The sequence below is a fragment of the Pinus tabuliformis genome, chromosome 4_2 (genome assembly GCF_031772625.1).
Source record: "Pinus tabuliformis cultivar Carrire ecotype Pingquan chromosome 4_2, CPIR1, whole genome shotgun sequence".
Lineage (NCBI taxonomy): Eukaryota > Viridiplantae > Streptophyta > Pinopsida > Pinales > Pinaceae > Pinus > Pinus tabuliformis.
In genome coordinates, this window is record NC_142304.1 from 1,072,573,704 (window position 1) to 1,072,598,005 (window position 24,302).

Here is a 24,302-nt window from a genome sequence, read left to right on the forward strand (position 1 = left end):
AACTCTACTTTTTTTCGTCTTAACATTCTGAAGAGATCTATTCTTGGCCATTGTTACTTTTGGTCTTTTACGACCTTCCACAATTTCAATGTCATCTTCAGTAATGGCAACATATGCTTCATTGTCAACTTCATCGTCTTCAAAAGTAACTTGTTTACCCTTGCTAGATTTATCCACCAGATGCCTTTTTTTCTGATTCTTTGGATGTAGTTTTGTAGCATCATCAATTACTACATTTTCCATGTTTTGCATATCTTCCTCTGACACTGAGTAAAAATGGCTGACAATGTTCATGATATCATTTTCTATGTAATGAATGCCTCCCACCATAATTGAACAACTTTCAACAAAATTCTGCCAAACAAAATATCATATGTTAATATAATCAAAGTTAAAAAATATAGCGAGACATTTTCAAAACGCAAAATAAAAATACAAATAACAATACTTACCGTGTTTTGTGTCATATCATTTACGATTTGTTTACTCAACTTTGTAGATACCTCTCTCCTATCATATAATGAATATGATAGTCGGTATTTAATCCTTTCATGTGACTTGGCAGTTTTTGTAAGTACGTAAACAACTCCAGTGTTTGGTACCGAACACATATCCATGACTTTTCCCATCACCTCCAAATTTTCAGTATTATTGCGTGTATCAATGTATAGATATATATTCACAGTTGTGCTCTCTCTTTCTTTCACATACCAGGCTCTTGATGGAAATTTCACCTCTTTTGAACTTTTCCAATCTGATATTAGCTTCTTATCATTTAAAACAGTTGTCATATTTGTAGGTATGAGCTCAGGTGGAGTTCGTTCACCAACGTTTTTTGTAGGTATGAGCTCAGGTGGAGTTCGTTCACCAACGCTTTTTGAAGATACACCTTTAAGACTCCTTGCTCCAGAAAGATTCACAGAAATTTTTCTTGATGCCATTTTCCTAAAAAAAAAAACACATAAATCAGTAAAAAAAAAAAATTGCTAGGCGGGGCTGGGCGGGGCGGGCCGGGTGGGCGGCCCGGTGGTGGCCCTGTGCGGCCGGGTGGGCGGGCCGGGCAGGCCGTGTGGGCGGGCCGGGTGGGCCGGGTGGGTGGGCCGGGTGGGTGGGCCGGGTGAGCCGAGTAGGCGGGCCGTGCGGGTCGGGTGGGCCGGGTGGGCGGGCCGGGCAGGCGGGCCGGGTGGGCGGGCCGTGCGGGCCGGGTGGGCGGGTCGGGCGGGCCGGGTGGGCCGGGCGGGCGGGCCGGGTGGGTGGGCCGGGCGGGCGGGCCGGGTGGGCCGGGCGAGCGGGCCGGGTGGACGGGGTGGGCCGGGTGGGCGGGCCGGGTGGGCCGGGTGGGCGGGCCGGGGTGGGCGGGCGGGCCGGGTGGGGAGGGCGGGTGGGGGTGGGCGGGCCGGGTGGGGAGGGCCGGGTGGGCCGGGTGGGCGGGCCGGGGTGGGCGGGCGGGCCGGGTGGGGAGGGCGGGTGGGGGTGGGCGGGCCGGGTGGGGAGGGCGGGCGGGCGGGGCCGGGTGGGGAGGGCGGGCGGGGCCGGGTGGGGAGGGCGGGCGGGGTGGACGGGGGGGGGGCGGGCGGGGTGGACGGGGGGGGGTGGGCGGGGGTGGGCGCGGGGGGAGGGCGGGGTGGGCGGGCGGGGGGGTGTGGGGAGGGCGGGCGGGCGGGGGGGGCGGGGGGGTAGGGCGGGGTGGGCGGGGCGGGGCGGGCGGGTGGGATGGGCGGCCGTGTGGGGAGGGCGGGCGGGCGGGGGTGGGCGAGGGGGGAGGGCCGGGTGGGCGGGGCGGGGCGGGCGGGTGGGATGGGCGCGCGGCGGGCGGGTGGGATGGGCGCGCCCATCCCACCCGCCCGCCCCGCCCCGCCCACCCCGCCCTCCCCCCCCCCCGCCCACCCCCGCCCGCCCCCCCCCCCCCCCCGCCCACCCCGCCCGCCCTCCCCACCCGCCCGCCCGCCCCCGCCCGCCCGCCCTCCCCACCCGGGCCCGCCCACCCCCACCCGCCCTCCCCACCCCGGCCCGCCCGCCCGGCCCGCCCGCCCTCCCCACCCGGCCCTCCCCACCCGGCCCGCCCGCCCGGCCCGCCCGCCCGGCCCGCGCCCGCCCTCCCCACCCGGCCCGCCCACCCCCCCCGCCCGCCCGCCCCCCCCCGCCCGCCCTCCCCACCCGGCCCGCCCACCCCCGCCCGCCCTCCCCACCCGGCCCCCGCCCGCCCTCCCCACCCGGCCCGCCCACCCCCCCCGCCCGCCCTCCCCACCCGGCCCGCCCGCCCACCCCCGCCCGCCCTCCCCACCCGGCCCGCCGCGCCCGCCCGCGCAGGGCCACCCCCGGGCCACCCCGGCGCGCCCATCCCACTCGCCCGCCCCGCCCCGCCCACCCCGCCCTCCCCGCCCGCCCACCCCCGCCCGCCCGCCCTCCCGCCCCGCCCACCGGGCCCTCCCCCCTCGCCCGCCCTCCCCCACCCGGCCCTCCCACCCGGCCCGCCCGCCCTCCCCACCCGGCCCTCCCACCCGGCCCGCCCGCCCTCCCCACCCGGCCCGCCCACCCGGCCCGCCCGCCCGCCCGCCCGCCCGCCCTCCCCACCCGGCCCGCCCACCCCACCCGCCCCACCCGCCCGCCCTCCCCACCCGGCCCTCCCACCCGGCCCGCCCGCCCTCCCCACCCGACCCTCCCCACCCGGCCCACCCGGCCCTCCCCCCTCGCCCGCCCTCCCCCACCCGGCCCTCCCACCCGGCCCGCCCGCCCTCCCCACCCGGCCCTCCCCACCCGGCCCTCCCACCCGGCCCTCCCCCCTCGCCCGCCCTCCCCCACCCGCCCTCCCCACCCGGCCCACCCGGCCCTCCCCCCTCGCCCGCCCTCCCCCACCCGGCCCTCCCACCCGCCCGCCCGCCCTCCCCACCCGGCCCTCCCCACCCGGCCCGCCCGCCCTCCCCACCCGGCCCTCCCACCCGGCCCGCCCGCCCTCCCCACCCGGCCCTCCCCACCCGGCCCACCCGGCCCTCCCCCCTCGCCCGCCCTCCCCCACCCGGCCCTCCCACCCGGCCCGCCCGCCCTCCCCACCCGGCCCTCCCCACCCGGCCCACCCGGCCCTCCCCCCTCGCCCGCCCTCCCCCACCCGGCCCTCCCACCCGGCCCGCCCGCCCTCCCCACCCGGCCCTCCCACCCGGCCCGCCCGGCTCACCCGGCCCGCCCACCCGGCCTGCCCGGCTCACCCGGCCCGCCCGCCCGGCCCGCCCACCCAGCCCGCCCGGCTCACCCGGCCTGCCCACCCGGCCCGCCCGGCTCACCCGGCCCGCCCACCCGGCCCGCCCACCCGGCACCCCCGGCCCGCCCACCCGGCCCGCCCACCCGGTCCGCCCAGCCCAGCCCAGCCCACCCGGCCCGCCCCGCCCAGGCCAGCCCAGCCCACCCGGCCCGCCCGGCCCACCTAGCCCACCCGGCCCGCCCGCCCCACCCAGCCCGATTCATAGTTACCGATTCACCATGTGGTATAGAAAAAAAAAATTGGCTTGGAAAATTTTCGGTTTTAAAAAAAAATATATTTTTCATTAGCGTAATTTAATATGAAAATTTCAAAAAAATAATTGTACTTGCCTTTCAATTGCGACAATTCTTCGTTGTATATATTGTTCTAGCAATATCGCTGCTCCACAAATTCACGAGTCTTTCAAGGAATTTCAGAAAACCTAGATGTGAGGCGAGTAATAGTGATAGCGAAATTTATTATATAAGTAAAATTACGAAGATGTTTTTCCATACGATTAATGTGGGATAATTAGTTTATGTTTTTCAATCAATTGTAGAATAAAATAATAAAGGTAAATAAATCTAACAAACTTTTAGAGGGAAATATTTTCGCGAAAATTTTTGGAGGGAAATATTTTCGCGAAAATTTTTGGAGGGAATAATTTTGGAGGGAATATTTCATTCTTTAAGCTATATAATACGCTCAGGAGACTCCATTTGTGTCATTCAACATTTTCTATTCGAAAGTGATGGATTGCTCTGATGGTGAAGTTTCGGTTTATACACCATCAACATCTTCATCGCGTAACAACTCTATTCATATTGATGAATATAGTGGGAATCCTTCCACTATGAATAGAAAGTCAATTCTTCCACTTAGTCCCGATTCTAAGGACTACGAGAGCAACACTGATGAAAGAGGGGATGGAGAATTTAAAGAGTCACAGATTCCACTTAGTCCAAATTCTAAGGACTATGAAAGCAGCGGTGATGAGGAGCTTGATGGTGAAGTTCAAAAGAATGGGGTGTCACAATGTCCACTCAGTCCTAATTCTGAGGACTATGAGAGTAGCAGTTTTGAAGAATGTGATGGTGAAGTTCAAAAGAATGGAGGGTCACGATGTCCACTTAGTCCTAATTCTGAAGACTATGAGAGCAGCAGTTTTGAGGTGCATGATGGAAAATTTCAAAATAATGGAGTGTCAAAGTGTCCACTTAGTCCTAATTCTAAGGACTATGAGAGCAGCAGTGATGATGAGCATGATGATGAATTTCAAAAGTATGGATTGTCACAGTGTCCAGTTAGTCCTGATTCTAAGGACTATGAGAGCAGCGGTGATGAAGCGCGGGATGATAATTTTCAAAAGATTGGAGTATCACAATGTCCTCTTACTCCTAATTCTAAGGACTATGAGAGCAGCGGTGATGAAGCGCGGGATGATGATTTTCAAAAGATTGGAGTATCACAATGTCCTCTTAGCCCTAATTCTAAGGACTATGAGAGCAGCGGTGATGAAGCACGGGATGATGATTTTCAAAAGATTGGATTATCACAATGTCCTCTTAGTCCTAATTCTAAGGACTATGAAAGCAGCGGTGATGAAGCACGGGATGATGATTTTCAAAAGATTGGAGTATCACAATGTCCTCTTAGCCCTGATTCTAAGGACTATGAGAGCAGCGGTGATGAAGCACGGGATGATGATTTTCAAAAGATTGGATTATCACAATGTCCTCTTAGTCCTAATTCTAAGGACTATGAAAGCAGCGGTGATGAAGCACGGGATGATGATTTTCAAAAGATTGGAGTATCACAATGTCCTCTTAGTCCTGATTCTAAGGACTATGAGAGCAGCGGTGATGAAGCGCAGGATGATGATTCTCAAAACATTGGAGTATCACAATGTCCTCTTAGTCCTGATTCTAAGGACTATGAGAGCAACAGTGATGAAGAACATGATGATGCAGTTTGTCCTAATTCTAATCAGTATAAAGGTAGCAGTGACAAAGGACAGGATGTAGCATCTTCAATAAGTAAACAGCCACATTTTCAACATAGTCCTAATTCTATGGACTATGAGAGCAGCACTGATAATGTACATGAGGAAGAATATCCATTAAACATCGAGTCAGATTTTCCATTTAGTCTGAATTCTAAGGACTATGATAGTAGCACTGAAGAAGGGGAAGATGAAGGGTATCCTCTCAGTCAAAATTTGAAAATCAGAGCAGATCATAGTGTGGATAACGTTCCTCTTAATGATGAAAGTCCTTATAAAAGTGAAGATCCAATGATGGAGATGTTGCCAAGAAATATTGTATCAAGGAGTAGGAGTAGACATTTTCGTATCAATGCAAACTATTCTAGTTATACAAGGGGTAGAGCAGAATATCTGACGAGAAGAAGTTCTATCAGCGCTCTCATTTCAAGTGAATGTTGCCAAAAAAATTGCTTGAAACGTATGGATTTCACATTTGCATTAGAAAGCAGGAAGAGATATTTGTCAATGAATAAAAGCATGCAAAACTCATATTTAGTTGGCTGCATGCAATCTACATTGTCAGGTTATGATTATCATATTAGGAATTTTTTATTGTGTAGAAAAGCTTTCAAAATGTTTCATTCACTTGGGAATTTTCGTCTCTCGAGAATTCAAGAAAATTTGGAAAAGGATCCCACATTTTATTCAGAAGTACGTTATAAAAGACAGTTTGGGCCATTATCAAATACTGCAATGTCATGGATGAAAGATTTCTTTTCAAAGCATGGAGAGTGTATGCCAAATAGAGAGACAATACATATTCCAGATAATTTTTCAAGACGAGAAATCTACAACTTATACAAAGAATATGCAGAAAGTGCTGAGGGACAGGGCCACTTTATTACATATCAATATTTTGTGAAGCTATGGAAGAAAGAATTCAATAATGTTCGTATTCCTAAGAAGACAAGGATGGGGATTTGCAGTACATGTGCTTCTCTTAAATCAAAAAGGGACAAATGTGAAGGCTCAGAAAGAGGTAAGTGTTCATAACTTTTACTTTTAAAATTGTATAGTCATCAACTATGAAAACATATTTCTTAATGAATTTCTTTTATGTTGTGTAGATTTAATTGTCAAAGAACTTCAGGAGCATCGCGAACAACAAACAAATGAAAGGAAGAAGTTGTACAAGCATCGAAAGAAGTGTTATGATAATCCAAATAAATATTTGGGTTTGATAATTGATGGTATGGACCAGAAGAAAACACTTTTACCACATTTTGTTCGCACACCCAAAAATCTACAAGAGGAAAATTTTATTCAGTTTCACTTGGTCGGTTGTATGGTCTTCAATGGGAAAATGTTGCCAAGGGTGTACTTCACAGCTCCAAATATTCATAATGATGCAAATCTGACCATAACCATAATTCATGATGTCATTTCTCATTGGTCTGGTAATCTTCCTGAAGTTTTGTATCTACAATTGGACAACACTTGCCGTGAAAACAAAAATCAGATTGTTTTTGGGTATCTGAACATGCTTGTTGAATTGAGAATTTTTCAAAAGGTAAAGGTTGGTTTCCTTCTTGTTGGGCACACTCATGACCATATTGATCAGATGTTCAGTCGTTTTTCAGTCACATTGAGGAGGAAGGAAGTTGGGAGCTTGCCATCACTAATTCAATGTATTAAGAAATCATACATGCCAGAGCCTGCTTTTAAAGTGTTGGAAGAAACTGTTGACATGCGAAGGTTTATTCTGGGATCATATGGTGAGGGGAAATGCATTGAACAACTTAATGACATTAGCTTCCAACATCAATTTCGTATCAAAAAAATTGATGGGAAAACACTAATATGGGGCAAGAAGTATTCAACTACTACAGAGTGGGCACCGTCATCAGGATTGCAATTTTTGAAGTTCATTCCAGATCATCCAATATTTGCATCAAAAATATTGTCATTACAATCAGTTGGTGAAGTTCAGAATGCACGTAGACAGAACAGGGCTATAAATTATTCTGATTGCCTGGAAGAAATTAAAAAATGTATTAGATATACATATGAGTACTTTGACATTGCTGATTCAGTTTGGTGGGAGTCGTTTTTCAATAATCAAAGTGATCTCATTTCGACAACAATAAATGAAGATATACCTTTGAAAAATCCATTTATTTGGCCACAAAATGTGTCGAATGAACATGAGGAAGTAAACATTGTTGAACAACAACAATCTCAGGGTATTATTAATTCTTCACAGGCAGAGGAAAGAGAGATGTATATAGGTTCCAGAAGATCTCGTGCACAACGTGAAGCCATGGAAGACCTTTATAGGGGTTCAGTACAGGATATTAAGGAGGGTTGCATGATTGCAGTGCTAGCAGATGGAGATCCTAATGGATATCCATTTTGGGTTGCTAAAGTTTTAAAGGTCTTTACAGAAAATGAGGATGTTACAGGTGTTGAAGTACATTGGTATGCCACAAATACACACCCATTCAATGGTGTGTATAAGCCAGAGATGGTAGTTGACAAAAAAAATGGTGGAAAAAGAAAAAGAAAGGGTACAAATATAAATCGCCGCCGCACAGACATATTACAATTGAAGGATGTTGACATACTTGTTTATGACTTCAATTTAACAAAGAGAGGAACTCTTCGCTTCAAGACGACAGAGATTCTGAAAAGGTTGTTACCAGAAGGAACAGTGTTGACATGGGACTCTGCTGAAACCAGTCGTAGATCTAGAAGACTTTTGAAACCTGGAATCTTGGGCATGCATGTGGACTCAGATGGGGCACTAGTTGATGACAGAGAAGAATATGGAACATCTTCGTCAGCATCCAGTCACTCATCTGAAGATGTGAATTCTGATGGTGTGCAAGAAAATATGAGTGATTTTGAATAATTGTTTAAGACAGTTTATATAACTGATGTATGCATCGTATCTTCAAATAAAATGGATGTTTTCCATATTTTGTTAAATGAGAAGTTATGAAGCATTTTTATGTTGTTGGATTATGTCTTAAGTATGATAAATCTTATTGTTTAAATATCTACAATGCAATATCAAATTAGAGATATAATGTCTCTTTTATTCAGTGTACAAATAAAGACTTTTGAATTCATTCAGTGAAATAATTTGTTCATAATGTCATGTTTTTTTAGTTTTGTGGTTGAAAACATGTTAAATTTATACTTAAGAAAGAAAAATGATATTCTACCAGAAACATTAATGTGTTTTTCCTTAAAAGTTAACTTTGTTTGAGACATAAAAAATTGGTTTTATTAGCATTGTTTAAAAAGTATGAAAATTGACCCCTAAAAAAAAAATCATTATTCCAGTATCAACACTTTTTTTCTGAAGCTATATTTTGCAGGAAAATTTCGTAGAAAATTTCGTAGTCGCTGCCATTTTTAAAAAAAACCGCAAAATTGACACCTAAAAAAAAAAACCTTCGTTCCAGTATACACACTTTTCGTTTTGAGCACTGTTTTTGTGGTTTTTTTGGGGTTTTTGGGCCAGAGTTCTCGTTTTGAGTTTATAGTTCCCGTTTCAAAGTTTACATTGTTAATAACACTAACTCATAAGATCGCAATCTAAGAGGTCAAGGCTGTAGGCTTGCTTTTCACTATGGGAAATTGTAACTGAAACAAGAAATACTGAAAGAAAGTTTACAATTTCATCACACAACTGAGGCGAAATGAAGTCAAGGAGATGAGGTATACAGCAAATACATTAACCAGCAAGCAATCAGCCAAAAGAAAGTGCAAACAGGGCCAAGACACAGAGGAAGAGTTAAGCTAGCCTAAGGCCAACTGGACCAGCGCAGGTACTGCACTGTCAGTTTCACTCTCAGCGCAGTTCCCGAAGGGGCTACCTGCGCTGTAATGCAGACTGCCTGTGGACAGCCTGCACTGACTTACGAGAGTTACGTCTGCTAACAATTCCGGGTCATAAAAATCTCAAAAATGTACTGTTTTGACTGAAACAAAATGCTATGGGTTAAGTACAGGTAGAGGGATGATCAAGAGGACTAAGATCTATCACAAAGAGTAAAGATCTACCTGTAGATTAGCTCTTTAAATCTTGAAGTTGCTCAGCAAAGGAGCAAGAGTAGCAAAACCCTCTACTTCACTTTTGATATAGTCAAAAGCTTTTCGATTCGGTACTCGGTTCTTCAAGATAGAAATAGCAAAATACTACAAATAACAACAACAAGATACTAGGATCTCCCCAGCGGAGTCGCCAGTTTGTTGTGGGGAAAAGTATCCGATGCGGATGACCCTAACCCTTTCTAGATGTGACAGTATCTAGCAACAACTGAATGATAAAGTTTTCATGTTCTTCTTTATGAGTATACAGACAGAATGGAAAGAGGGTCAACCAACCTGGTGTCTTGCGCTTGATTGATCCTTATCCTTCTTCCTTTGTATCCAGCTCCCAGCTCTTTTGCTCTCCAAGCCGATCCAGCTACACACAAGACCTGCACAACAAGAGAGAGCAAACTAACAGATACAAGCACTCATAATCAAAGCATGGATTAGATTGCATTGAATACACATGTAAACACAAAGCATCTATGTAAAACAAGTGAATAGGAGAACATGCAAACTTTATTGATAGAAAGTAACAGGGTTCCAGAGGAAGTTACAACCAATGATGTTGGCTCCAATCCAGCAGCACCTCCTCGGCAGCAAGAACTCTCTTCTTGACCTCTAGTAAAACAATCACCAAAATAATCCTGGCGGTATACCAACAGCACCTCCTTGCTTATACAAAATTTCAGCCTCTAGAGCTCTCATAGAAGGGCTCTATATATAGGAGAGAAGAGGAACAGATGAGTCAGCTTGAGACTGACATGAAGCTGCCTTGTGTCCTCTCCCTCTTCAGTTAATCTTCAGTTCCTGTGTCCACTTGGAGATCCTTGGTTACACATGGTGATCAAGTACCTCTTACTCATCACAGGGCGAATCTCATGACCCAAGTGTCAGTTTGGAAGCTTCCTGGGCAATTGACACCTTGCAGGATGACTGTGCCACTTGGCCAATCTCGCCCAGCGCAGGTAGCCTTCATAGTTTTTGACTTCCAGCGCAGGTACAGAGTGGGACAGTTGCAATACAGCGCAGAAGCTCAGTTTAGCAGCTGACATGATCCAAAATAAGCCTGTTCTGAAGTGTTTTCAGGTGGGGAACTGATTGGAAGTGCTGTTGATTGATGACCTTGTTCTTTTAGGGGTAAGAACAACATGTTTAGGGACTGAGGATCCCTGTAATTATCGACATTCCTTGCTCCTTGACGCGAGGCACAAAAATGTCTATAACAAGTGGGAGGAGAAGTCAGCTCCTCAAGCCACCAAAGGGAAGCTGAAGCAGGCATCAAACAACAATTCATTGATATCAAAAGGAGGAATGAGCCACTCAAGATACAACTCTATAATCATTTGTTGAAAATGGCTCCTACTAACCAACAAAGGTTGATGTCTGCATACGATGTACACGAGGGAAAAATGATCATGAGCCATTTCATGCCAACCGCGTTGTAGCCACAGTCCCCTGCAGACTACTTAAGGACCAATCTTGAGGTCCTTGCCAAGGACATCCACCCGATGGATCAGATTGAATTACATAAGAAAACGGGTGAGATGGTGTATGCCTCCTTAGCAGATAAGACATTGGTGAATTACAGGCTGGAGAACAGCCTAAATAATACAGCTGCCCAACTTGAGTTGGAAAGAGAATCCTCTCAAGCAAAAGATAACAGAATCAAGGCCTTAGAGGAGATAATCATAGAGCTTGGGCATGATCCCAAGGACACCAAAGCCATTCAAGCACTGTTGAAATTGAGGGATGCAGATATGGCAGCACTAAGGAAAATGGTAAAAGTCCCAGCAACCATTCACCCACAAACAGAAGAAGTTTCCCAGCTGAGACATGACCAAGATGCAGCAGCTATGCTGGTATCTTTATACAAACAGCTGATCCAGACACAAGAAAAATTGGGAGAATCAGAGGCTGCACTGCAAGCAGCATTACAGCAGAAGGAAGGAGGTCAAACATCTCAGCCTCCTCCAGAAATAATTAACCTTGAGGAGCCTCCTCAAACTACTGCTCCTCCCACTCAGCAGACAGAACAGGCAGCGCCTTCTACATCAGCACCAGCGCCAACAACAGAGCAGGCTCCAAGCCTAGACATGCAGAAGCTGAGAAATGAAATCCAAGCCTTGGAAGCCCAAATGACAGAATTAAAGGAGGCCAGGGAGAATTTAGTCAAGTTGAATGAAAAATATGATAAATCAAAACAAAGTGTTGCTGAGAAAGGGAGAGAGATAAAGGCTCTCAAAGAGAGGATAAAGGAGCTGGAGAAGGAGCTCACCCTTGACAAAGTGATAGCTGAGCTCAAGACAGTCCTGTGGGCCAACATTGGCCAATCAATCACTGATCAATGGCAATACATTGAGACTATTCATGAGCAGATGGAGCTCATAGGAAAAGCACACAAGGAAATCCAGAGAGCAAGGGCATCTCTAGGCAATATGCCTAAGGTTGCCAACAGAATGATTAATGTGCTTAATAACAGAACAAGTGCTCAGCTGGCAACAATGGGAATTTCAAACAGGACCGAAACCATTTTGCTAATAAAAAGGGTCCTAACACTAAAAAGCCTGGTACAGACATTGGAAAGAAGGACCCAGGACATGCAGACAGAGGTAAACAGATTTATGGACAAATTTGTGGCATTTCAAAATAGAGGGCTTCCTGGCTTACTGAACAGTGCAGGTAGGCTACTTTCCCATGAAAATTATGCCAATATGGTCAATACATTTGCAACTAATCAGATCTCTGAAAGGCCCAGCACTTCAGAAGAAACAGGACCAGCAACAGGACAAAGTCTCTACAACAGGGTAGAGAACTTATTTTTTATTATGGATGAGATCAAGCATTTGTTTGAAGTGCCTCCAAATTTCTATAAATACACAGAGGCAGATGAGACCTTAGAGGAAATTCTGAGACATCAATTTCCCACACAGGAATGGTGGACTAAGACGATACAGATGATATTATAGACAAAAAGCCATTCACCAAATTTTTCATCAAAAAATATAAGTTCTCATGCACAGGAAAAAATGATAAAATCAGCATGCAAGGAAAAGAAAGGGCTGAGCCAACTCAGCCAATCTACTCGGCCAACAAAGCAGCACTGACAGTCACAGGTGATAGGGCCGAAAAGTTACAGGAGGACAGAGCCACAAAGACACGGCATTCAACATTTATAAAAGAACGTTCAAACTGACTCAGTGGCCTCAAAGGTCAAAAAAGTCTTCTGACAGAATTGAAGAGCATTTATTTTGTATTCAAAGCTATAATAACTTTCTTATCTACTGTTCTGTACAAGTTGGTGAACATATTTATTTTCTCAGATGACTCAACGCTTCAGATATTTTGTATGACCGTTTGTATATATTCCCCCTCGCACAAGCTTGCAGGGGTTGTTGTTGATTTCTCTTCTAGAGCTTCTTATGCTGTAAATTTCCAGAATATTAATACAAAGGCTGATGGAATTTCAAAAGCTCTGCGTTATCTAAGTCAATATGGTGTTTTGCTGAAAGTTACAGGATTCCTGTGTACTTCATGGCACAATAAGTCTTCTTCAAACTTTCGTTATGTGTTTTTTTTATCTTTTGATAGATCATTCATGCTCTTTGTTTCACAGTTAATGGCAAGGAAAAAGAATAGTTCCAGGATTTAATCATAGATTACCCTGAACTCAATCTAAGCTATTATAAATGTTTTTCTTCAGTTATAGTAATAAAGGTGTAATTCTTAATTGCTGCACCTTCACACTATATCTTTCACAGTGATTGTTGTTTCAGGAATTCAAGTATGCTCCTGCGCAATATATCTCTTTCTTACACCCCCAGCTTAGTGGAAAATTCTTAACTGCTTTTCACTGGTTAAACACACCTCATAATCACAATTTCAGATTTGTTCCATGATATATTTGAATGGCCCTGCAGTTTCAGCAACTCAACTTAATATATCAGACAACCTGTAGCCACAGACTCCATTGCCCAATGGACTAGAACTATCTGAAGATTTCCACCTTAGGTACAGAAGACATCCCTCAACCAAAACATAAAAACAAACCCTGAATTCATAAATAGCCTAAAATCTTCACTAAACAGAGACAAACCTTAAAGAGAGAGCCCTCTCTGATTACAGTTGGGCTAGAAACTGTAATCCAAAGATTGGTTAGTGGTTACCCCGGCCGTATTCCCTTGGGCGTCAAAGGGAACAACCTGGGAGTTAACAAAAATAACAACAAGAAATGATAAAAATAGAAACCAGAAATTCCAATTTAATTTGTCCTTGAATTAAATTGTGAATTAAAATCGAATTTAGTTTTAATAGCTACTTGGAAATAGTTAATTAAGTTATTTTGACTTAATTAGTTGGAGAAATTCAAGTTAGAAGTCTTTCTGAAGTCATGCAAGAGTTATCCCTTAAATTAAGGAGATAAGATTGAGTTATATTTGAGTTGTAATTAGTTAACTCAGTTTAGTAAGTTAAGTCCAGTTAAATTAGTTCCAAACTGTTTGAGGAACTAATAGAGAGTTATCATTCAGTTGATGCATGCATGCACTCAACTAGTGTACTCCAGTTAATTGAAGATTCCCTCATCAGAAACTCATGCATGTCTATTCTGGGAAAGACTGAGTTGATATTAAAGACAAGGACAATGTACTATCAGTTGCATTCTTTTTCTTATAAAGAAATCTCATGCATGCAGAAGGAATATTTCCTTGAGGATTGCCCAGTTCTAACAGTGTGTGAGAGTAGCATTCCACTTGGTGAGGTGAGAATCATCCACTAGGAACAACACAAGGAAATAGGAGCTTGGAGGGAAAATAGGAAGTCTTGTGAGAAGCTAGAATTGCCTGTGAGCATCTATGAGGATTGTACTGAGAGCTAGCTAGCTGTGAGAGCTAAGGCTTTGTATAATTCCTATGTATTTCCACCTTGTATGATAATACAAATAGTGGGGTTTTTAGCTGAGGCTTTTCCTGAAGTATTTTCATGTGTATTGTGCATTGATTCTTCTTCTTCTAGTTATATTGTTTAGCTCGATCTTTAAGCTTCCACAAATCAATAGTAGAAGTAGGTTATAGTATTCTACTTTGATTTATATTGCATAATTGGGTTAACCTACAACAGATTTTCTACATGGTATCAGAGGCAGGTTTGTAGAGAATTTGCAGAATTTCTACATGGTATCAGAGCCAAGTTTATCAGATCTGTGAACATATATTGAGAATAGAATTCGGAGTTTGAAGTTCGGGGTTGTAGATGCAAATCGAATTCTTATCATACTTCAAGGTTGGCCAATGGCGTTTTATGGCTTGAGACTCAAGTATGCCTTAGAATGAAACTCGAATTACATAGCATGGAAAGATAGAATGGAGGTTGTATTAGAAGACAATGGCTTGAAGGATTTCATTGATCAAGAAATCCAGAAGCTATCTTCAACTAATGCACAAGAGTTGGCTGAGTGGAAGAAGTGTGCGGTGAAGGCGAGACGGATCATCCTTGAGGGAGTTTGAGACCATATTGTCTCGAGTCTCCATGGGAAGGATACTCCATTTTCAATGTGGAAGACATTGAAGGACCTCTACTAGAACAGTAGCGACCAGAGGAAATTGGGCTCAAGGATAAGCATCAAAGAATCAAGATGGAGAAGGGCGATACTATTTCCACATATCTGAACAAGCTCACCACCTACAGAGATGAGCTTAACAATGTGGGAATAACTACTGTCGATGATGATATGGTGAGCCTCACTTTCCTTGGCCTTCCAAAGAGTTGGAATAGCTACCAGGACTCTGTGAATGGAAGGGAGAAAATGTTGGATTAGGAACGACTGTGGTCGGATCTCATGCAGGAGGAGATCAAGAGGAGCACATGAGATGGTTCTTCATCCAAGGATGATGAGGAAGAAAATTTGGCCTTAGCAGGTAAGTCAAGGAAAGGGAAGGGGAGGGCTTCCCATTCAAAATCGAATTCTTCTCATCGAGGGAAGAAGGGTGACAAATCTAAATTGAGATGCTCTAAGTGTCATGAAATGGGACATTATGCAACTAATTGCCCATTGAAGAAGTCCAAGAAAGGATCCTCGGAAAGATCGGAAGGTGAGGCATTAGCCTCTCAATTCAAAATGGACTTTACCCTCAACGCATGCATGGTGTCATCGATGATGGGTTGTTATTGGTATCTTGACAGTGGAGCCTCATTCCACATGACTGGTGATAAAAGTTTATTCAGTACCTTGTAGGAGAAAGACCTCAAGATGCGCATAGAGATGGGTGATGATGGAAGGTATAGTGTTCTAGGAGGGGGCACAATTGCTTTTCAGAGGGAGCATGGAGCTCCTATCACCTTAACAGATCTAAAGTATGTGCCTGGATTGAAGAAGAATCTTTTTTCAGTCACAGTATTGGAAGACCGTGGCTATGATGTGTTTTTTAGTAAGGGAAAGGTTTTCCTTAGACACATCACCATGAGACAGATGACACAGATCGATTCACAAGTTAATAACATGTATGCTCTTAAGTTTCAAGATGCATGCAAAGCCTTGAGGAGAAAGGAAAATGTTAGAGACTTGGTGATTGAGAGGGAGAGTATATTGCCTCTCAACATGCAGCCCCAGAAGAAGTCTCAAACAATTGTGGAGGAGCCACAATTGGAGAAGCAGAGAGGAGACCGTGTGAAGAGATCCACTAATGTAGATACCTCCATTAGGGGGGAATTTTGATCCAAGTGGGTAGAGAGATCACTTGTAGCCAACCTCCAAGTGTGAGGTGGGGAAATGTGAAGTGATAGTCCCATGAAGGCTGAAATTGGGCAGGGTCCATTGAGAGGTTTATCTCATGGATCATACCTTTCTACGGGAACCCAGAGTACATAGTAGCGGGTGGAATTAGTGGGGTTGATGCAGTCAGAGATCAAAGTGATAGAGGCTAGAGCAGTCAGATATTGAAGAGTGTAGAGAAGGATTGACAACAGTTCAAAAAGGCAGAGTCAGCAGAAGCGCAAAGTTTTCAGTTGATAGAGGCAATAGCAGTCAGACACTTTCATGACAGATGCATCATACTGATTCAGGTTGGATGTTTTCTTTGTTTTTGGAGTTGCTGGAGCAACAAAACTAGAGAGAAGTGTTGCATGCATAACATTCCAAAGGTTCATGATCGGGATTGAGTTGAATTCCTTTCTTTTTGAGAGGGAGTGTTGAAAATCAACAAGAAATGATATAGAATCCAGAAATTCCAATTTAATTTGTCCTTGAATTAAATTGTGAATTAAAATCGAATTTAGTCTTAACAGTTACTTGGAAATAATTAATTAAGTTATTTTGACTTAATTAGTTGGAGAAATTCAAGTTAGAAGTCTTTCTGAAGTCATGCAAGAGTTATCCCTTAAATTAAGGAGATAAGATTGAGTTATATTTGAGTTGTAATTAGTTAACTCAGTTTACTGAGTTAAGTCTAGTTAAATTAGTTCCAAACTGTTTGAGGAACTAACAGAGAGTTAATAGTCAGTTGATGGATGCATGCACTCAACTAGTGTACTCCAGTTAACTGAAGATTCCCTCATCAGAAACTCATGCATGTCTATTCTGAGAAAGACCCAGTTGAGATTAAAGACAAGGACAATGTACTATTAGTTGCATGTGTTTTCTTATAAAGAAAACTCATGCATGCAGAAGGAATAATTCCTTGAGGATTGCACAGTTTTGACAGTGTGTGAGAGTAGTGTTCCACTTGGTGAGGTGAGAATCATCCACTAGGAACAACGCAAGGAAATAGAAGCTTAGAGGGCAGAGAGGAAGGCTTGTGAGCATCTATGAGGATTGTACTGAGAGCTGGCTAGCTGTGAGATCTAAGGTTTTGTATAATTCCTATGTATTTCCACCTTGTATGATAATACAGATAGTGGGTTTTTTAGTTGAGGCTTTCCCCGAAGTATTTTTATGTGTATTATGCATTGATTCTGCTTCTTCTGGTTATATTTTTTAGCTCGATCCTTAAGCTTCTGCAAATTGATAGTAGAAGTAGGTTATAGTATTCTGCTATGATTTATATTGCATTATTGGGTTAACCTACAACAGATTTTCTACATATCTTACGTATTTGTGTATGAACTACTTCGTATGAAAGTATATGAATCTTGTTGCAGATGTGCTATTGGTTTAACCATAACTTTGGATTGTCGAATGCCTTAAGCTTCTGCAAATTGATAGTAGAAGTAGGTTATATTATTCTGCTATGATTTATATTGCATTATCAGGTTAACCTACAACAGTTTTCTACATATCTTACGTATTTGTGTATAGACTACTTCGTATGAAAGTATATGAATCTTGTTGCAGATGTGCTATTGGTTTAACCATAACTTTAGATTGTCGAATGATCTGCTTTCCAGCTTGTGATGCATCTTTTCTCGTGTGTTCCCTTCTCAGTTGAGTACTGCTAGAGGTTGCTAAGGGGCGCACTCATCTCACCTCCCATGTGTTAGAACCTCTCATTCACCTTCCTTGACTCACTGTAGTGGTCACACCCTTGCTACTGATAAATTTATCTTACTTGCCTCTATGCGACATCGCGGTCAAGGAATTACCTTACAAACCACTATTGGGACTCCTACACCAAATGGTCTGAGGTATAATTGGGGATTCTTACCGAGGAAATCTCCTTGATATGTTGGTGGGTCTAGCACCATCAACAAGATGTTAGTAGACAACAAAAATTCATGGCACAATAAGCTCATAAATGCACTTTGGGCTGATAGGCTCACCACAAAGAATTCAATTGGCATGTCACCATACCAATTGGTTTATGGAATGGATGTTGTTTTTCCATCCTCTTTGGGAGTTCCAGTCATGAAGTTAATTCAGGAATTGTAGGCTGAGCCAAATGAAATTCAAAGGAGAATTGATCAGATAATCCAGTTGCAGTAATCCAGGGAAGAATTTTATAATAAGGCTTAGGTCATCCATGAGAATATCAAGAATGTTTTCGACAGAAGGACAAAAGCAGATGATTTCACCTTGGGTGATAAAGTCTTAATGTGGGATTCTAGAAGAGAAGACAAAGGGAAGCATGGAAAATTTGACAATTTATGGATGGGACCTTATGTCATTTATGCTTTTAGAGGGAATAATGCATTTTTTATTAGAAATTTAGATGGGACATAATTACCTGGTGGACCTGTCAATGGCAGGATGCTCAAACACTATTTCTCTGAGCAATAAAAGTTTTCCTAACATTTATCATTGTAAATATCATTGTCCTTATTGTTTGGATTGGGTGACCTATTAACAAAAGTTGAAGCCCACAGAGAAGGCCCTGAGCTTCTATTGATGAGTTAACATAAGCACTGTAACAAAGAAATCAGAGGTAGATATTGCTGAAATAAGACACTCAAGGCTACTGATCACATGTTCTTGGCACCTCACAGGGAGAGTGCCATCCCCAGCTGGAGCCACTATTAGGGTCCTATAATTTATAGGATCTCAAGGTAATTGAGTATTGTATCTCAAGAATCTTATTTTGTAAATACTTGTCAATCTGCCAATGATTTCCAAATAAAAAGAAAAAAAATGAAAAGAGGGTATAAAAAAGAGAAATAAAGAGAAAAAACAAGAATATTGAAAAAGAAGAAAAGATTGAACCCCACCAAAAGAAAGAAAAAAAAAAATATAAATAATATTGAAAGTGTTGCAAGTCTAAATGCCACTACTCATAGATAGTTTTGCTTCATTACTGAAAATAAAAAGTTGTGTGCAGCTTGTTCAAAATGCCACAATTACTAGTTTTTAGTTTAATCATACAGTGTAATCATGATTAAACTCCTTTAAATTTCTGTAAATTAAGATAGAGAATAAAGATTTACCCAAAAATTTAATCTAGGTAAATCATTAGTTAAGTAGAAAATGATATTGATCCAACTGTTTAATCTGGACCAATAGGTCCAAAAATAAGGGATAGGTTAGGTAGTTTTTTCATTATGTATAAAAGAAAATAAAAATGGGTTTGCTAGTCTGTTGTAGCCACTACAACACCACCCAAATTTTGGGCATATTCAAATTTTGGGTACCCCACCACTCACCCTGAAGCATGATCACACATATGCATAGGGGTTTGTGATTATGCTTCATGGCAGTAACCCTGATTTGTCTTGGCCCTCCTTCCCTCGAGTGGATTAAGATTCCTCAAAATTCCATCTTACTTTGTGCCCTTGAATCTATAGTTGCACCATTGCTTTTGCATCACACAAATTATGGATAACTCATAAGTCTGGTAAGGTGCCTAAATCGTTGTGTTGATTTTCGGTTTCGAACACCTCTTGTTTTACTCGTATAATTTAGTTGCAATGTTTTACTATCACCTATAGATGAAATTATTTTCATGGTTTTAATTATTTATCCCTTGTCTTTGTAGAGATTTAAATAGAGCATAAGATATATCATATGGGCACCACAGGTTCGAAACTCTGACAAGAGCGGCCTTGTTGATGTTTTGTGCACCATGGAATACAGAATCAAGGGATTTCCAACCAGTAAGGTATTTACTCCTGGAAAGCCTCCATTAGACTATCAAGGAGCAAACGATGCAAAACCAACAACCGAATTTGCAACTCAGCAGTTGAGGACTGCATCAAATAAGAAAATTCATCCAGCTCATAAATAGGGTGCGCTTCAAGCGACTTTGATGACATTGCCCTCAAGAGTAAAGATCAATGGCTTGTTGAATGTTATGCTCGTATATGATGGAAAATATTTGCAACAAGAAAGGTAAACAATGCCATAGTTAATGAAGCGCATACTTTGAAAGTTGCAATTATAAGACAACGCATGGGGACAACTAACCGACATTCACGTGAAGTAAATTGTTCGTTTAATACATGTTGGGGTAGATATCGAAGGAATGTTAGGGAGATTCATAATGGGCCGACTGATCTAAAAAATTGTTGCCGCATATATCTCATGTTAAAAAAGGTCGATGTCAAGAGAATGCATGGATAGTGCCAACAAAACATTACATGGAATGAGTGAGCTAATGATTCAATGATACAACATTGAATGTGTAATGACAGTAGTGTTATAAACAAGCTCACGCAATGACACCACACATTTACAAGCATTCTGCAAGCCCGTTTGACTAAGTTGCAGGTGATAAGGAGATTTTGGAAAAGAAATGACTTGAAAGCGTTATTGATGCCATGAGAAGGATGGGAGATCATTCTATATCTGTTGACGTTATTAATATGCTGGTGGAGAAAAATAGAATCTTCACATGGGATACTTGCATAGTCATACCTCCATTTACTCCTCGGTGGCTTCAAACGAGATAAACTAGCACCTTATTGTTGCTTTAGAAACCATACATGTACGAGGGAATACTTTTGGCAATGTTACCTGGGAAACCATATTAGCATCCCCAACGATTAAAGTTGATCTTTAAGTAGAGAAAAGGTTGGAACATTGTAGTCTGTGCTACATTGAACGCAGAAGCATCAAGTAGATCCTTGTTCCTTAATCAGAAGAGTTGGAGTTGTTGCTAAGTCTGTGCATACATTGAACCTTCCACATCTACGACTAGACTATCTCCAAGTCACAAAATTACAGTTATAAGCCTCATTTTAGGCAGCGAGGATTTGCAACCTATATGTATCGCAACTCTGTGACCCCTCTCCAAGGTCGCAAGACCACACTTGAAAATCTCATGATCATGACCTGAGAATGTGACCCGAAACTATGATGTGACTATGCAACCCACCTTGCCTTTATGAAATGCGACCTCTCGGAAGTCGCACCTCCACCAGAGTCGTGACATCACACTGCAAAAGAGGCCAAAGGGCATGACCTTCATTGCAATGCGACCATGAGACCTCTAGTCATGGAGTCGCACTCCGGCATGCAACCAGAAATGTGACTAGCCATTAGCCCCGACCATGCGACCTTCAATAAGTCATCATCCCACGTAGGTTGCAAGGTCACAGTTTTGTGCCTCAGTAAAAGCAGCCAGAGATGAGACTCACTAGTGGTGCGACTATGCGATTTTGGGAAAATTGCAAATCATTCCCAGAAGTGCGACTCCACGCTTTTATAAATAAGCTAAGTGAATTTCCTTTTAATGTTTGGACCCAAAATGGCTTGTCAAACTATGTCAAAGGATGCAGGCCCGATTACAAGCAGAAAATGAAACTAAACATAAAGGTGGGGTGCTCAGAGTTGGTGATTGGTTGAGAAAAGAGAAGCATATGCCTCTCATATAAAGCATGTCTTTTTTACCTGGTGATATCCCAGACTCAAGAATCAGAAATATTGGTCCATATATATGCACTTTAAGTACCAATGAAGCTTGGCCATGCTTCCCACATATGAAGCATAGTTCTCACCCAAGGACGAACCTTAAGGAGTTTGATGATTTGTGTTTTAGAAAATATTCGTGAGAGCTTGAAGGAAGGAGGTCAATGCCTGATGAACATAGGTCTTGCCAGTTTTTATACCAAATCAAGATATATATCGTGTAATAAGCATAAGGGACCTTTTCCATTGTGCACCAACTGAAGGGACATGAAGCATTGAAATGCAACGGCTAACCACGCACTCCTCACACCTTTTCCCAAAGATCCTATTGTATGAAGTTGATTCATGAAAGCAAGGAAGAGGTCAAAGTTTAGATTCACTATGATGTGACCCACGAAGAATGATATGAAGACCTTGCAAATCCAATAGCTTTGACACTGCCATAGCACATGATAGGACTATCCAGGGGTCCAAAGTCAATTTTAGTTTTCATGATTACTGTTATTTATTTATTTATTGTTACATTTATGGTGTGGTTCTTCAATTATCATCATGTATAACTATGGTTACTGTCTTACAGGTTACATGAGGGTGAGGACCCTGACCTATGAGAAGAGATCTAGGGTTACTCATGGGAAGACCTACAGCTAGGATGTCCGACCAGTAAATAACTCGGCTCAGCATGGTTGATCGAGACACTATGGCAACCGCAATGGAATTCCATGCAGCCAAGGAACCACACAATTTGGTCTTGCATTTTGGCAATCGCCTTGGCAACAAGCATTCTAGGATCTACAAGAACCTTCTACATCTGCTTTTTCTTTTTATCATAATGTAAATGTTCTCCCATGATGCCAGTAGTTAAGCTGAGGGAAATTAAGCATGTACTAGGCAGTAGGCATGAGAGAGTAGTGAGGAGGCTCAAGAGACATGGAGGTAGTTGAAAGGGCACGAGGGTAGGCCAAAAGTCATGGTAGGTGAATGGTCACCCGACCTCTATACATATGCCCTCATCCCTCACTTGCCAGAGGACTTTAGCACTTGAGAGGAGGCCAAATAGAGAGAGTTGATCAATGCTTGAGAGCTAAGGCCACTCAGCTCTTGGTAGTTAAGAGAGTGGGTTTGCAGTAGGGCTAGGGTTTTGACACCGAGCGATGGTATGAACAGTCCATGTTCCACTACTGGGTATTGACCAGTTGCGTGATATGTATGTGAAGTTACAACAATATTAATAAGATGTTTTCTTTTACCTTTGCACCAAGGAAAATTTTAAGGATGGAAAATTTTCTTGAAGTTTAAAAACATTGGCGAATCTCACTAATCCCTAATATGCAAACTATAAAATGTGTATTGATATATTTGTAAAATTATTCAAATCTATAATGATTTTATATATAGTCTCTATATAATGTTGGTGATTTTTGAGGTAAAATAATTTTATATTATAAAATTTGGGCGAATCGTCTTTTATAAAAATTGGTAATTAGCGAATCTTTTTTTGGAAAAATCAAGGAAAATTAGCCCACTGGGCGAACATTAGCCCCTAAAATTTTCCATGCTTTGCACTGATTCGCATGCTGACTCATGGTGGTTGTATTAGCTGTCTGGTACCTCACCATATCTGTATGAGTGTTTTCATATACATGAGATGTTATGTACTAATACATAGTGGTTTCATGTATGTTCCACTTTAGAATCTGTGTTTACTTGCTCCTTGCCATGTCGGTGACCTATTGTGAACTACTTCGCAATTGACCTCCGGCATGTTCTTGTTTATTATGTCTGATGAGGTTTTGGCTAACTATTCATCCTCATCATTCATCTCTTCTTATCGTTGTTGTGATTTGTTTCAACCTTTTTTTGCGATTTGTTAATCTTGGTCTAATTTTGTTTCACTGCTCGAGCACTTCAGTCCCACCCCACTCTGGTACCTTCTCATTTGATACCCAAGAGCATAAAAACATTCATGGTGGCAGTCGGGCTCACATACCGGATGGGGCTCCTACTCTAAATGGTGTGAAGTCTAGTTGGGACTTTGCACGAGGGAGACCCGTTAGACGTTGGCGGCATTTTCTTGGCCCGTCAACAAATTGGCACTAGAATGAGGGCCTGAAGACAAGTTGAGCCCTTGGATCCTGCAGTTTAGACTTATATCTGTTAATGGCTCCAACCAAAATCTTGCTCCTAGGGTGTTTATCTGGTTTGTCTATTTTCCGATTTTCCATGCCCTAGGAGCAAATCCATCACTTGTCTGAGTTAAAGTTTGATGGTGAGGATGGAACAACCTTAAACGAGCACATTTCTGATTTCCTCGAGTTTTGTGAATATTTTGAGATCGATGATGAAGAGTTCGCTTGTGTGTTTCTTTCCCTCACCCTTGAAGGTTGTGCCAAGCAATGGTGCCACACATTGCCAGCGGCATCCATTCATTCGTTCGAGCAACTTGTCGGTAAGCTCCAACAAGCATTTGATAGGTACATCTTTCAAGATGTGTTAAAGAGAATAAATGAGCTTAGGATGAAACCTGAGGAATATTTAGAGAGTTTTGCTTTCAGATTTGTGCATCTTTGTTTTGAATTTCTTGAATGTGATATTGACTCGGTGTATTTGAATATAAATTTTCAGCAATTGGTTCTCATTTCTTTACAACATTTTTAATTAGAAACAAGTCCTATTCCGCATGAGTATCATCACAATTTGCAGATTACAAAGTG

The 24,302-nt window shown here is 43.4% G+C and overlaps 1 protein-coding gene across 1 annotated transcript in view; it reads right to left on the bottom strand.

Annotated features, from left to right (window-relative positions):
* The window catches only part of LOC149173358 (uncharacterized), a 49,980-nt gene extending 25,962 nt beyond the window's left edge, over positions 1-24,018 (bottom strand). Inside the window, exon 1 of the mRNA XM_089426670.1 lies at positions 23,964-24,018. Within this exon, the coding sequence (XP_089282796.1) occupies positions 23,964-24,018 (55 nt within the window). The remainder of the gene's footprint in view (positions 1-23,963) is intronic.
* Between the last annotated feature and the right edge of the window lie 284 nt (positions 24,019-24,302).